Genomic DNA, 15,602 nt, shown 5'->3' with positions numbered 1-15,602 from the left:
TAAAGTGGGACTGAAATTAAAAGCTCTCTCTCTCTCTCTCAGTTTAAAATCTTATCACACATATGACCTGCTGCTATTCCTGAACAAAGGAGAGGAAACAACACTTAGCAGGAAAATAAAATGTGCCGTTGCTTTCGCTGGCTTTGAGTGATGCAACATGACATTTAATCAACCTTTCCCCTTCCAGAATGTTTGGGGGGTGATGGGGAAATTGTTTCATAAACAATAAGAAAGGTTATAATTAGAAATGAGCTGCAGCATCTCGACTTCCTTGTTTATTTGCAGTATTCAAATGAGAACTCCAGGATGAAATCACTGAGATTAACAGTTCTGAAAAACTTGTTAAAGTTGCAAGTGAAACACACATGGGATAGGATTTGAAACTGAAGAATGTTGGATGGCAAACAGTGCTTGCACTGTTGTCAGGTACCCGTTGAATTTGAAAATAGGAATATATGTAGGGACCAGATGCCTGGGAGGTCAGCATTAGAAATCAGAGGTTTATGTTTAACAGTCATAAACCTCTTACATTTACAGATGAGGAGTGTGTGTCACCTTTTTTCAATTCTCATCTCAGATTAAAGGATCACCTGGTTTACCACAGCTGGTGGAGATGATTGCTGTTACTTGTTTAGATTTGGGTTTGTAGTTCATTATAATCACAGAAGCTGACAAATAGCTTGAAGTTCCAGAAATGTTGTTCATTCCTAAGGCATAACTTGCATGTCAGATATTCCACAGAAGAAGTTGCACTATGATAAAAAGGTAAATCTGCACACCATCTCTGGCTCAGGCATTGTGTTCCCTTGGATGTTTCCCTGTGCATGCACATGTGTGTAAGTGTGTGTGAGAAAATTCACTGCTTTAAGTCCTGTGTGTTAAATTGTTGAAACACTGGTAAAGTTATTCAGAAAAGTTTAATTTAAAAAAAGGTCATTTTCATGCCCCAAGAAAAAGTCCAGTAAAGCTAATTTGCGTTATTTATTTATGAAGTGAATGTTCCGATAGTGTAGAAGAGAGATCATGGATATAGAATCAGCAGCAGAGGTGGCTTTACTGAGTATCTGTGTGCAGCCTCCTTTTTCTTTGTCTAGTAAGTGTGATGCAGCTTCATACATAAGTGAAGTTTGTTCTTTCACAAAGGATTTTCCCCCTTAAAATCTGGAATTTGTATTCTCATTTAAGCTCACGGAACGGGTTCATTTCTGTGGTTTGCATTTCTGTCCCACTTCTATTTCTGTCCTTGTTCTATGGAGAACATTTGTGTTCTTACAATACCAGGACTCAGTTAATCCCTTGATGTGTCACTTAGAGATAAAGGATGTATTTAGTCATAGAGCAGCTCACTCTTGGAACAGTCTGATGCACTCGTTTGTCATGGAGCTTTCTCAAATATCCTAAGTTAATTTGCTATTTAATTGGTCAAATATTATTGTCAAAACAAACTTGGTTTTGGTGAAGGTGAGAAAGAAACCCCACTGCAATAGGGTAGTACCTCCAGAATAATTCACAGTTTAATTTTTACATGTCAGGAGGTAAGAAATGTAGAGCTAAATGCCAATGCTGTAAACTTATATTTTCTGTAAAAAGTGATCTATTTATTAAAGTTGGGATGTCATAATCTGTAGTGGCATTGCATGTGTAAACTGCATATACACCAGGTAGAATGTGTCAGTCTAGGATTTGGTGATCAGTTGAATTGGTTTAGGGGTTCACATGTTCAAGAAATACAATAAATTTAATGAAAGATACAAATATTGTGTTGTATAAATCAATTTTAACAACTTATGTATGCTTTTGTTGCCTTACATCAAAATTTCTTCCTGTGGTTTGTTTTTTTTAACCAGGTGCAAAGCTCTTGTGGATCACTTTGGACAAAGAATAAGTGCCAACTATTTTATTGTGGAAGACAGTTACCTCTCAGAGAGCACATGCACAAATGTGTGTTACAGGTATGTGGTAAAACAAAAACCACAATTGCTTTAAGTAATGGTGTGTAAAGTACCCTGCAAGTTAAACTGAGGAGTCTCTCCTCCACTCCTTTATTTTTGCAGTTCAGTATTGAGCAAAGTATTTCTCTCTAAATTGGAGGATATACTGTGTACTTTCTATAGTCAGGTTTTCTTCAGTTGTCATTGAAATCAGATTCCCCCTTTCCATATAAGAAATCCAAGAGCTCTAAATGTATTAGGAATTTCATATTTGTTGAAATGTGTTTGGAAGGTGAAGGTGCCAGTTGCTGTCCCTGCTTTAAATTTGTTCAGCTTCAGACAAGTCCTAAACTTCCTTGATTTCTGTGATTTGCTTGTTGCTGCAGAAGCTCTGGGCATGTCCTGTCTCTGTCAGAAAGGGCAGGGCAGGGATCAGCAGAGCTGTGAGGGCAGGGCAGGATAACCCTGGGCACTGCAGGAGCACAAAGTGCAGGTGAGGAGTGAGCTCCCCCCTGCTGCATTTCCCCTTCATCCCAAGGCTCCTGGGCTCTCTGGAACAGCAAAAGGCCTTAATGTGCTGCTGGTCAAACAGGCAAAAGAACTTGTTAAAAAGCAGAAGGTGGCTGTTTGATACAATTGCACTGATTCATTTATTCATCACCTGTTTTGGTCATTGAAAATACTACATTGGTGTTCCAGGTATGTTTCTGCTTCAGCAACAGGCAAAATGTCCCTCCAAGAATCATAGTAATAAAATGGCCTTGGTATTACCAAAGCTATGGTTCTAAATTGCTATTTTTATATCTTTGTTTTTGTTTTGCATAATTAAATTAATTATATCATTATTTTTACATCATTCTTTTATTGAATTGTAGGCAGATCTCCAGGGCAGTGCTCATTACAGATCAGTCTGTACTGAACACAGACTCAGAGCAGCAGGTACACACCAATTCTGTATCACTTGTCTCATGTGTTAACATTTAGTTGTTGGTAGGAATTAAGTTATTAATTCAGTTTTGTTTGTGCTTGAATCAAGATCTTTAGTCAGCTCTCTGTACTGGTAATTGTTTAATTTGTTTTAGTGTCTATAAAACTATTACAAATTTTAGTTCAGTGTAGTTCAATGACTGGGATTTTTCCTGTAATTAATAGAGTTTCTAAGCTGCTGTCTTTAATTTTAATTTTGCTTGCTTTTTAATAAACTGTTACCCTTACTGTTCTGTTAATTATTTATCTTGTCTAAACTTTGTTCAAAGTTCCTTTGGTTTTTTAAGCATTCCTTTTTGCTGTTTGAAGTTCTCATTGTTCACTTTAAAATGCATCTTTAGATCTGCTTTGTCAGTCTTTGCAGTCCTTCATTTTAGAGCATCTTTATCAGAGTTGTGTTTGTTCTGTCTTAGTAAACTAGCAAACCAAGCTGTAATGGCAGTTCCTTTGGACCTGCAGTGAGGATGGTGGTGGTGGCACACCCTGCAGGCTCTGTGCTGTCCCTCAAGCTCTGTTTCTGTGCCCAGGTGTCCGTTCTGACAGTGCCTCCCCTGGAGCCGGGCACGGCGGCCGTTCGTGTCATCGAGCTCTGCTCCTCCACCATGACCTGCATGAAGGACACCTGTAAGTAAAGGAGCCTTTCCCCTCTGGCTCTGGCAGCTCTGGAGCACAGCTGAGAATCCCTGGGTGCTGTTCCTCTGCTGCACAGAACACAGGGAGCCATGGCTTCCTGCTATGATGGAGCCTCAGGGACCCATTTTCACTTACATGGGAATAAATTCTTCAGGAGATAAAAATAATAATCCATTAATTGTCACTGACATATTTTCTGAAAAATGCCTTTGCCAGGATCTTTTCTCCTGAGAAGCTTCAGCTCCTCCATGTTCTGCTACTTTGGAATGTGATTTGGAGAATTGTTTACCCAGCATGTGAATTGTTTTTAATTAATGCAGGCAGCTGTGTCGAGGCTCTGAGCAGTCACAGGTTTTTATCCATTCTTTGCTAGCCTTCTGATGTCTCCTTTCTCTTTCTTTAGTGTGGTTTTAGTATATCATTTTCTTTTAATATAAAATATATCATAAAATAATAAATCACAGCCTTCTGAAACAGGGAGTCAAGATTCTCATCCGTTCCCTTGTCCTGGGGACCCACAAACACCACCACAATTAATCTGTCATTTGGTTTGTTTGAAAATGGGCTCCTTTAGCTGAACTATTAAATGGAAATACCTGAAATACAATGTTTGTTTAGGGTATTTATTAGAATAGAATTAGAGGTTACCTAACCTAATTCTTTTTAACAAGAAAGAAGTAACTGTAATAATAACCAATTTATTTTGCTGTTAAATAGGGTTGAACTAAGTTCTTTGCATATGAAAGAAGAGTAAAGTAAATGATCATCACTCAAAGTTATATCTCCTACTAAATAATAGTAAAATTGAAATTAATTAATAACTTAGTGCTATAAAGCAGATTGTTAATATTTATCATTTAAATAGCTGATTTCTTTTTATTAAGGGTTCACAAGATATATACAGCAGGAAGTGAAACTAATGAAAGATTGATGTTCCATGGATCTAAAGTATTACTTTCAGGAGGATTTTTATGGTGCTGAAATATTAAGGTTTCTGTTATTTACTTTTCTCCATCAATTCCTTTCATTTCAGAAGAGAAGGTACTGCCTTCCTTAATGAAATTTGTCTTCATATATTGAAATAATAAAGTTCTATATTAGGCCTAGCTGAGTTCCAGTTAAGGGACATATTTCATAATTTTTAAAAAAACTTTTACATCATTATCTGTAAATGGGTTTTAACCTGACTGATTTCTCCTTGGAACAATTATTTAAGATAAGTATACAAATACATCCACTCTTTGATCACACTGCACAAATGACAGGCACATCATCTGTATTGCCACTTGAGTGGAACCAAACTCCTTCACTTGCCCTAAAAATGGAGACTGTAATGATGAAATCAGGAACTGAACTCATCGTTCTTCTTGCTGGGAGAATTACTTGAAGACAAATGTTGGCAACCACTGTAACTAATGCAGTTATACCTGAGTAAATCAAATATAATCAAAATATATACTGATGACTGTGACTCATAACCATAAAGATAATAAAAAAGATTTTATAGAAAGTAAATGATGTGAACTTTAGTGATTTATAGCTGGGTTTTTTGAGGAAAGAATAGATTTTATTACAGTGTTTGGGATTGGAAGCATCTCCTTAAGGTTAGGGGGAGACTTTGATAATCACCACCCTTTTCCTTATTTTAGGACATATTCCTTCAGACAGAAGGTTTGGTCTGGGTTGAATAAAAAAATTAATGTTTGAATAGAATCTGTGTGTGTGCAGCCTGAAAGCAGAGGAGCATGAAGGGTTAAATTTCTGTCCCTGATGGAACCAGGGTCAAGATCAGAGTGATGTACTGGAAAATAATGACAACAAATACAGCCAGGCTTCAAAGAGAAGAGACAAAAATGTCATCTAGGTTTAAAATAATCCCAGAGCTGGGCTCTGCTTTTAAATGGATCCGAAATTTACAGTACTGAAGCAAAATCAGTTTAAACTTTAAATTCCTTCAGGATTTTCTGATGTACACTTCTCTGGTGAGGAGTTTGCAGGAGCAAATGAGTCCAGTTAGGTGGTTTCATGAAAAGCTTTAAGGTGAAGCTTTTAAATAAATGGATGGCTGGAAAACCAGATGGGGTGAAGCAGCTGGTTGTGTATCTGAGCAGAGAAACAGAACAAATAAAGGAATAGTTCAGCAATAGTTCCTCCCATCTAAGGAGTGGATGAATAAAATGTTGTACAGAGGATTGCACAGTCATAGTGTACATCAGGGGAGTGACTTAGAGAATTCTCAGGTGTTCCCAGAGAAATTCTCTGTGTGCTGTATTTACACTGTATGTCCTGGTACAGCACTTCCCTGGCTTAAAGGAAGTGATTTCATGAAGAATTGTGATTTCTAAAAGCCTGCTGTGCCTTATACAAATTGTAAATGTTGTTTATGTGTGTGTGTTGCTGATTGGAATTAGTTTGTGTTCTCTTTTCCCAGATTTAGTCCATCTAACCTGTCCATCAGCTAAAACTGCAAGGGAAGATTTAGAGCCTGTTGTACAGAAGTTATTCAATCTAAATACAGGTAAAACTAAAAAAATAGGTATTATGATACAAGCTTGCATAAATATAATTTACTGAAGTAGCTGTTACTGACTGCTTCAGCTGTGGTTTAACTTCAGTATCCAAGGACATGACCATAAGTGTCTGGGACCTTTTTATTTTTCACACTTTCTTTTTTCCATGGAACACATATTTACTGTTCAGCACATCCTTGAAAGGTGAAGTAGTGAAATTAAATATTTGTGAAATTGTAGAAGCTTCTTGGGTTGTTCTTGCCTCTTATTCTCAGGCTGTTGCTCAGCCTCTTGTCTTCAAGTGTTTGTGGTAGATGCTCACAGAGTAGGTGATGTGCATGTGGGAGATGCTGCTGAGCTCTAACCCTGGCAGAAGCAGTTGAAATACAGTGTGCCCATGCTGCAGGGCAATAAATCACACTTCTGAGAGAAAGCAGTGCTCAGCTCCCACTGACAGGGGGTTTGTTGGTATCACTGCAAGTTACTAGCATGTGGGAGTACTTTATAATACTATAATTGGTTTGCTTGTAATATTTAGAAAAGAACTTAGATTTGTAAATAGAAAACTTTATTAGACTGGAGAGTTGCAAACATTTCTCATTTGTGGATGTGTTAACTTCAAGCCTGCTAATTTTCACCTTTCAATATTTCACTTCTCTCTTCAATTTTCAAGACAGTGCCATGTGTTTCAAAGACCTGGTGAAGAGAAGATCAGCTTAGTGTCTTCTAATCATTTGGGGAGGGGTAGCATTAATCTTCACGTTTGAAGTGATCCAGTTTGGAAATGATAGATTGTTTAGGAGCTGACTGAAATTCTTCTGTAGGAACTCTGTGATCATAGGGCTCCTCAGGTGCACTGAGGCACTGAGAAGCCAGTTTTCCCTGCCACATAGGCCTTTTTATCATCAGGATGAGGTAGTGGTCGTATTTTAATTAAAATGTCAGAACAAATACTGTTGGAGTTATTGAAAATGAATCACCAGATAAAGTGAGCACTGGGCCATGGCAGGTCAAAGAGGCAAAGTCACCTGGAGAAGAGGACTCCATTCATTTTCCTGCCTAAATGAGGAAGAAGTAACTTTTATGAGCAATGTGAACTTTTAAATATATTAAAGAGCATCTTGCCCTGTATTAAGGCTCAGACTTTCACAGGCTGATGAATTTAATTTATATTTCAAACTATTCAGTCTGGGTAGCACCTATTTTTTTTTAACTATTTGACAGTTTATAAAAAGATACTGAAGGAATAGCATAGATTTATCTCTTTTTTTGTAATTCAGCTGCTTTAAAAAACTGTTTTGAATGCCATAGTTATCAAGTTTTTTCCTTGGAAAGAAGTAATTCTCACAAGGTCTTTTACAAGCTTCATTTACTTTAGAGGAGGTAAAATACAAGAAAGGGGACAGCAAATATTCCAAACAAATAGTATCTATTAAGCTCAAATTCTGTGTTGTGTGTTCCTCCATTGCATTGTGCAGTTCAAAAGTGACCTTCATCTTTCCAGAGGTTTTTCTGCCTGTGTGCAGAGGGATCACAGGAATGTGCAAAGTACAGCAGGGAGGGACAGAGTATCAGCAAGGAAGTTGAGTTTGGGATAATTCTGTATTCTTGATGAGTATTGCAGTACAGTACAACCCTCAGGAAGTGTAGAAAAATACAAATTAAATATTTATTTTCATTTAGCAGCACTGCCACAATTAGAGATTCTGTGTACAAAGATAAAGTATGAGCACATCAGAAATATCTGTGCACAGGGAGTGCAGTGCCTGTGAGCTGGCAGAGCCCAGGCAGGACTTGCTGTCTGTCATGTGCTCTGGCAGTTTATCCCCAGTGAAGGAGATAATGTGAGAGGTGTTAAATTTAAACCAGGCTTCTTGGTAGGGTGCTGGCAGTGATTGCTGCTGCTGCTGTGGTGGAGGGTGTGCAGAGAGCAGAGTTTGCATGGAGTTTCCAAGTAGAGTGCTTGGAAAGGAAAGGGGAAGAATGATGGAGAATCTCAGAAAGTTAATTAGTTGGCTTTTTGAAGAACAAAAATACTTTATTACAGTAATTCCATGGTAAAAATTTGATTACGAGTGTGCTAAATTACATATTTACCTCATCACACAACAACACTGATTACTGCAAACACTCCTTTTTCTTTTCAGAGACTGAAAATGAAGAACTGGAGAAACCCAGAGTCCTCTGGGCAGTCTACTTCAACATGAGAGATTCTTCAGGAGTTGAGAAGAGTTCCTATTCTGGCTTGCCCACCAATGTTTATGTCTGCTCTGGGCCAGACTCTGCTTTAGGAAATGACTGTGCTGTCAAACAGGTTGGGCAGAGCAGATTTTGCTTGCAGAACTTTAATTCTAAAGAAATAAGTCCAGTACAGTCTGGGCTACTCTGCTATACAAAAATATACATGGTAAAACTGGGTAGATGGAGACATCAGGAAATAGTCACAGTCCTTCACCTGGAAGGTACAGGAGGAGGTACAGTACAAACCAAAGCCAGAAAATCCTGTCTGCAGTTCAAGTGGGAAGAAGGATCACCAAAGAAGTTTAATACTTGCAGGACATAGTCCCAAACCAGAAACTTACTGAGGAAAAGCCAGCACAGTTCCTAATGTGGTAGATCAGGCCTCCTCACTCAGTTTTCCTTCTCTTTGCCTTGGTATCTCTGTATTAAAGACTTTTCCTTCAGACATCCCTTGGATAAGGAAGGAACAAATTCCTGGGCGGATCTGCCCCAGCAGCCCCTGTGGTGTCAGGGCACTGTCAGACAGGAGAGCCCTTCACAGCTTTGGAGGATTAAGTGTCACTAGGCATTTTTAAAGCTGTGTTTTTAATAGCCATGTTCAGACAATGTGCATGCCATCTTCTAGCCAGTTGCAGGATTTTTTATGACTAAGTCATAAACCTCTTAAAAATAAGGTTTTGAAGTGGAAAGGCTGACATAGCCTGAACTGCAGGGTCAGAACAGTGTCATTAAGGGCTAATGGTATCCTTCATTTTGCTTTACAAGGCAATAATTTGCGTCTCAGAGGGATAAAGACCTGTAAAGACAAAAAAATAATGCAAGACAATTATTATGGTAGCAGTTTTAAATTGTAAATGAGTTCCTTTTTAAATTTGATTTTTTTAAACTGTTGTTTAAAACAAGGCATGTTAAAAACTGATTAAATACACTTAAAACTTATTTCTGATTTTCACATTTCTAACATTCAGGTTTGTCTTCCCTTAAGAGGTTTTCTTCTTATCAATGAACAATGATGGAATAGATCAGGCCCTATTTAAGTATTTTTGGTGCCATATTTCTGCCTTTATGTTCAATCTTGGTCATCAGTGAGGGAGATGCTAAGCAGATCTCTAAGGAGGAACCATCGAGAGCCTAAATCACTGCCTTTTAAACAAAAATAAGGAGAGGCTTTGTTTTTTTGAGCCTGACTTAAATTTTGAAACAAATGGTCACAAACATAGTTAAGGTGGAAAATATTTCAGTGTAAACACGTTTGTAATTGGAAGTGGTGTGTGAGAGCAGAGTGAAGAGTAGGCTGGAGATGAAGCAGGAGTCACACCATGCAGGGACCCTGTAGACAAGAGAAGGAGGGAAATAGCTCTGAGCTGGTGTCTTCCACACCCAAATCACTCTCACCCTCCCAGGAATGGGATGGGAATCTCCAAACAGGAGACATTTGCAAACTCATGGATTAGAACAGTTTAAAACCCCCAGTGTGTGTATTAGTCTTAAAGATAGCTTGGAAAATGATATCTGATTTCTCTAATCATTTTGGGATTAGTGCTTTAGTGATACTTGCTGGGATTTGTTTTCTTCATTACCATCAGTATTACTGAATTCTGTTGGTCATGCTGTGTGATTGCACTGCTGATCCATTACTGGCAAGGCAGGACCACAACTCTTACAGACAACTCTCCATCTACACCTCATTTACAAATTACTGCCCTCTTGTTCTATTGCAATTCTGTGTTCAGTTCCTGCAGTGATACTGAATTAATGCTGATGATTGCATTTACTTGCCCTGAGGACAGGCTAAATGAAATGAAGATGCCATTTCTGATCTTTTCAAACTCAGAAAAGATGTGTGGATCTAGTAAAGCATCTGGCTTCCAGTTTTCTGTTTTCACTGCTGCAACCTGAGATGAATTATTAGGAGCTAAAGTAGTATATTCCCTGACAAATTTCAGACTTCAGAGGCATCTTCATGGTCAGGAGAGGATGTACTAAAACTGTCAGGCCAATATTTGTCCTTTCACCTGTTTATTTTCTATATCTGGAAGCATTTCAGAGTTAATCAGGTGTTGGTACTTTTGACCTCGTGGTCCCTGTAAAAGTTGCTGTGAAAGTGCCCCCAGTTTATCCACAGGCTGGGTCACTGAGCAGACAGTGCCAAGGGAATGTTCCCCTGCCTTCTCAGAATCCCAGCCACACCCATGATCTGCTCAGGTGTCTGGGTTTGCCTTGGCAGCTTAAGGGCTGGGAAAAGGAAGCCTTGATGGAAATGTGGAGGGCGTGTGGGTTCAGTAAATAAATCCCATCATCTCAGGCTTTTTTATTTTGAATTTATTTACAAGATAACCTTATAGATGGGTTATTTGTACAAGTATATGTAAAAGTTTTTAACACTAGTTGTTAATAGAGCTTCTTGCATTCTTGTGGGGTTTTAAAGGATTTTTGGCCTCCTTTGTTTCTATAAAATGTCTGGTTCTCTGGAATCCTAAGGTTGTATTCCTTTGGTTCTTTTTTCTCTGAGATTTTGTAGTTGTATTGTCCATCTTGTAATAACAACCACACTGGTGTTCCAAGAATTTATTTCTTTGTAATATTTTCCATTGCAGTAGCCAAAAAACTTGTTGTGCTTATTTAATTCCTAGACCTTGATGGCATGAAGAGCAAGTGCCATTGTAAATTAACTCATTGAACTAAATCTGTCTTTTTTATCTAAAATACAGTTCTTTTCACACATACAGGTTTGTGCATGTAATACCTTGGAATTATAGATAGGAGTTTTAAATAAACCACAAATGTTTTGGGATGTATTTTCAGTGGTGGTATTTCATTGGGTAAGAGTAGTTCTCAGCTGGGCAAAGTTTAGGCTGCTCAGAAGAGGGGAAATAGAATTTTTTTTGCAGTTTTTTAATCTAAGAAGGAACCCATCTAGCCATGGTATGGACTGTACATGTGTACAGTTCCCTGGGTTTCCTTGTGAAATGGATCCCTCTCTCTGGAAAGAGCCAAGATCTTTCCCAAGGCTTTGCCTTGGACTGCAGCTAGGGATGGTTTTATAGTGCAAAAGATCCGTTTGCTTCCAGAAAAATCCTCTTTCTTGTTCTCAGTGCAACACAGAATGACCAGCATTTTTTACAAAGCTCCATGCTGCGACTTCCTAGTAGAACAATGTAAAGGGATAAATTGCTTTTTCTCTTTCGAGGTCTGCAAGAAGGAGTGGATTTCCCATGTGTTTACAATGCTGTCAAAGTACTAAATCACTATTGATTTGAAAGAACGCAGGTTAATCTTAAATATCTGTAAAATATTGCCTCAGGCTGTTACATTTCAAGGTAAAGTTTATGTTATTCTTCTTTTTCCTGAATAGGCTGAGACTATTTTCCGAGAAATGTTTCCAGCAGAGGAGTTTTGCCCCCCACCACCGAATCCAGAGGATATTATTTATGATGAAGATGAGATTGAGCCAGAAGAGTCTGGATTGAATAATTCACCAGAGACAAAGCCTGAAACCTCAGCTGAGGAGAACAGTAGTGAAGGTGGTGCTGCTGTTACAAAGGAAGAATGAATGAATGAATGAATGAATGAATGAATGAATGAATGAATGAATGAATGAATGAATGAATGAATGAATGAATGAATGAATGAATGAATGAATGAATGAATGAACAGTGTTCTCTTAGGAGAAGAGAAGGTTGACCCAAACTAGGACATAAGGGAGGAGGGGTAAGAAAAAGAGGTCTTAAACCCCCAGAGATATGTTATTTGCCATTGCCTTACTTTCCTTAGCTTGGATCATTTTTCATTGATAGCTGAAACACTTCTAAACAGTCACAAGTCCACCAGATCCACTGGGGTTTGTAGCTAAACAAAAAAATACAGAATGAAGCATCTGAATTCAAAGTGCTAAAATAGGATTCATGATTTATTGAGATGATTTGGTTTTGTTTTACATCTTGGAAGAATCCTCCATCTTTTCAAGAGGAAGTCAAAACTAAGCAAAAGAAACAAGTGCAAGTTTGTTTACCAGTTAGAAAATGATTTCTACTAAAAATCCTTGGATCTCTGCTAATTTAACAGCTGAAGGTGAGGCTCACCATCTGTCTTTCATAGTGGCCTTATGAAGGGAATTTAAAGGCAATAATATTGACAGTTCTGCTGTGGCTTTATTGTATGGTTTTGAAACTGATGCCATAATCAATCCAGAAGATGTTCCTCACATGGAACTATTTTACATTCAGATTTTTTAGTAAGACCTAACAGATGACACATTTTCTCTAGTGACTTCATTTACTGGAGTCAGGAAAACGGCAGAATTTAAACTTAATGCCAGATTTCCCAGCAAAATTCACTCATAAATGGAGCATTCCTGTTACAAGCCTCCCTGGATTTGTTGCACTGTTTGGGCCTTTAGTAAGCCAATAGTTTCTTTTTGAAGTTTAGGGTCTGAGAAGTTAAAATGACCATCAGCTGAGGGGGTTTGTGGTGGAGAGAAGCTTCAACTGATAATTCCAAAGGTTTGTATTGATCCCAGTTAATAGATTAAAATTAGTGTGGTAGCTGTAAACTATGCATTTTGTAATGATAAACCATGAAGCATTTATACAATAAAATTTATTGAACTATTTATAAACCTAGTTTGTATGAAAAAAACTACAAAATGAGAAAGCTGCTGTAAATGACCATGTTAAACTTGCACTTCTGCATCATGCTTGAAATCAGATAGGAAAATTATTTCTCATTACTTCAAGATTTACTTTAAAATGCACACCCAGTAGATCAGTAGTGTCTCTAGAGTTGATGAGTTGGGGTTTAAACTTCTTCATGAGGGTAGAGCCAGTTCCAGGAGTGCTTAAATACTGTAAGTAAATAAAAAATGCCATTGAGTCCTGAACATTGAGCTCTGCCTGGCCGTGCCACAGCCAGGCTTCTGTACAGTCCCGTGGTGCCTGTGCCTGCCCTGAGCCTGGCTCCAGGCCAGAAAGGGGAATTTATTTATTTTTTTACAGCATAACTGATACTGTTCTCTTTGTCCTGCATCGTGCCCACTGTCCAGTCTGCATTTCAGGGTTAGTGTTTGCACCCTGTGTTGGATAGGTACTGGTGTGTGTGTGTGTCTGTGTGTGCCTCATCCAGAGAAACACGTGGCTGGAATGTTCCCAGTGTTCAGCAGCTGTAACCTCTGGATGCTTGTGATTGAGCAGTTATTTATATATATAAATATATCTATTAATAAGCAGGCTGCCTCTTCTTTTAGCTGTAACTTCTCTGTGTATTGGGAAGCATGAGTGTATGATTTTATTTAACATCTGCAGATCTGTAAAAGAGCTAAGTGGAGGGACCTGTCCCTGTCTGTCTCTCAAAAACAGGGATCACAGTTGAATCTCTCATCTGTGCTTACAAGAAAGTCTCTTGATGAAAATTAAAGGTTTGCTTGCAAGTGCATGGTCCTGTGTTTTCTTTCAACTTTTTTTTCAAAGAAAACCAGTTCACTTTTAGCTGGGGTTTCCTGAGGATTCTCTTGGCTGCTTCCAGCACGAGGACACCTGTATTGGGTACCTGGTTATCAAGTTTATATCAGTTCATGTCTGAGTGCTCTGTGTCCATGTGAAGCCAGGTTTGGAAATGGCTCAGATTTGATTTGAGATCTGATGGAATGATGAGCACGTTGGAGGTATGACTTTACACTACATTGGTTGCTTAAAAACTGTTTTCATGTCTCTTTCATAGGGTGAATGGAAACATTAAATGTTTTTCCTATGGTACTTGAGTACCCAATAGCTCACTTGCAGGAGCAGTAGATCAGACTGTTGATGCTGGTATTTTACAGAAATCATGCTCTGAACTGCATTTTGTTCTTTCTTTAAATGATGTAAGCATGCAAAGTGAGGACTAGCCTCATTTGAAGTCGTTTTTAAGGCTTGTCATACAGGATGTATTCAAAAGATAACATGACTTTTTAAAAACTGGCAATTTATCTGTAGGATTATTAATAAATCAAGTTAAAGAAAGATAAGGTTAATTGAATTTTTAAACAAGTAGCTGTATTATCCTTCAAGCACCTTGGAGCTCATACAATATTCACACCTTTTTTTTCCTAAGGAGTGCTTTGATATGTTTGAATTCCTTTTTTAATGAGTACTTTCTTTTTAAGTTGGTTAATTGGATTAACCCTTCATATTCAAAGAGTCCATTTTTGCTATTTTCCCTCCTGTAGCATTGCCTGGGCTGTAGGACTGCAGGTGGTTACTGCTCCTTTGGAGGCATTTTCAGCCAGGAAGCTGCTTCGTCTGCTTTTTCTGCTGCTGATGATGCTTAGGGCCATTTGACAGGTAATCATTAGAACTTGGATCCTTGCAGACTATGGGGTCTTTTCTCCCATCATTGCAGGGGGATTTATGTGGGCAACTCCTATTAATGTTAATGGGACTTGCATGTGTAAATCCTCCTTGCATCAATGGGAAAATTGACCCCTGAAACAAAATATCTGCTTGTTAGACTTGCTGATTCAGAAAGATGCAGGCACTGCCAGCTCCCCTGTGGAAACGTGCTGGGGCATGTGCTGTTTCACTGGACTGCTCTGGGGGAGTTTTCAGCATTTTCTCTTTTACATTGTATTTTATATTTTCCATAGACTGAATCTTGTCAGAGTTGCCCCAGTGATTCTCCTTGTGTATCTGGGAAATGCCATTTCCCATTCCATCCTGAGCAGGTTGCACAGCTCCTTGCATTGGATCTCATTTTATTTTAGCCACTTCTCTCTGCCCTCTAAATCTTTTTGCTTCAGCAGTGTGAGTTGCAACAGCTTAATTTCAAGAATAATTTGGTGGTGATGTATTGATTAATGACAAGTCAGAAGTATTAATGTACTGTTTTCACACAATAAGAGACTGGGTCACTTACAATCCATAATCTCTTCTGCAGAAAGGAGAAAATTCATTTCCTCAGCACTCATATATGTGCTTCAATACCTAGGCAGTAGAAATGAGAATGCATTTTATCTGTGGATGAGTTTATTCATTCTGCATTGTGTATGGTGTCATTCACACAGTTATTTATAAAGATATTTTATATAATCTCTGCACTGCATTTGTGGGTTTTACTTATCTGGTGATTTTATATCAGTAGCAAGTCATCCCTGGGATGTAAAGAGTCTGGTGTGGAGCTACAACTACCCTAAACTGCTCCAGAGATCTCTCCTGGCTTTTCTGCCTCAGTGAGTGCTCTCTTCAGCCATTAATTATCAATAAGCTCTGCAGATTCTGGTGGGTTGTCCTCTCTTCCTGTTCCTTTTTAATTTTTTCTGAGGATGTTT

General features: G+C 38.4%; 1 protein-coding gene across 2 annotated transcripts in view; it reads left to right on the top strand.

The window, feature by feature from the left end:
* CHM (CHM Rab escort protein) overlaps nucleotides 1-13,732 on the top strand; it is a 51,326-nt gene extending 37,594 nt beyond the window's left edge. For both annotated transcript variants that reach the window (XM_050974427.1, XM_030228930.2), the window contains 6 exons: nucleotides 1,848-1,952; nucleotides 2,807-2,870; nucleotides 3,446-3,542; nucleotides 5,983-6,069; nucleotides 8,209-8,375; nucleotides 11,658-13,732. In XM_050974427.1, the coding sequence (XP_050830384.1) occupies nucleotides 1,848-1,952; nucleotides 2,807-2,870; nucleotides 3,446-3,542; nucleotides 5,983-6,069; nucleotides 8,209-8,375; nucleotides 11,658-11,855 (718 nt within the window). In that variant the 3' untranslated portion in view covers nucleotides 11,856-13,732. The remainder of the gene's footprint in view (nucleotides 1-1,847; nucleotides 1,953-2,806; nucleotides 2,871-3,445; nucleotides 3,543-5,982; nucleotides 6,070-8,208; nucleotides 8,376-11,657) is intronic.
* Nucleotides 13,733-15,602: the final 1,870 nt, after the last annotated feature.

The sequence above is a fragment of the Serinus canaria genome, chromosome 4A, assembly GCF_022539315.1.
Source record: "Serinus canaria isolate serCan28SL12 chromosome 4A, serCan2020, whole genome shotgun sequence".
Taxonomy (NCBI): Eukaryota; Metazoa; Chordata; class Aves; order Passeriformes; family Fringillidae; genus Serinus; species Serinus canaria.
This window is presented reverse-complemented; position numbering and strand designations above follow the sequence as displayed.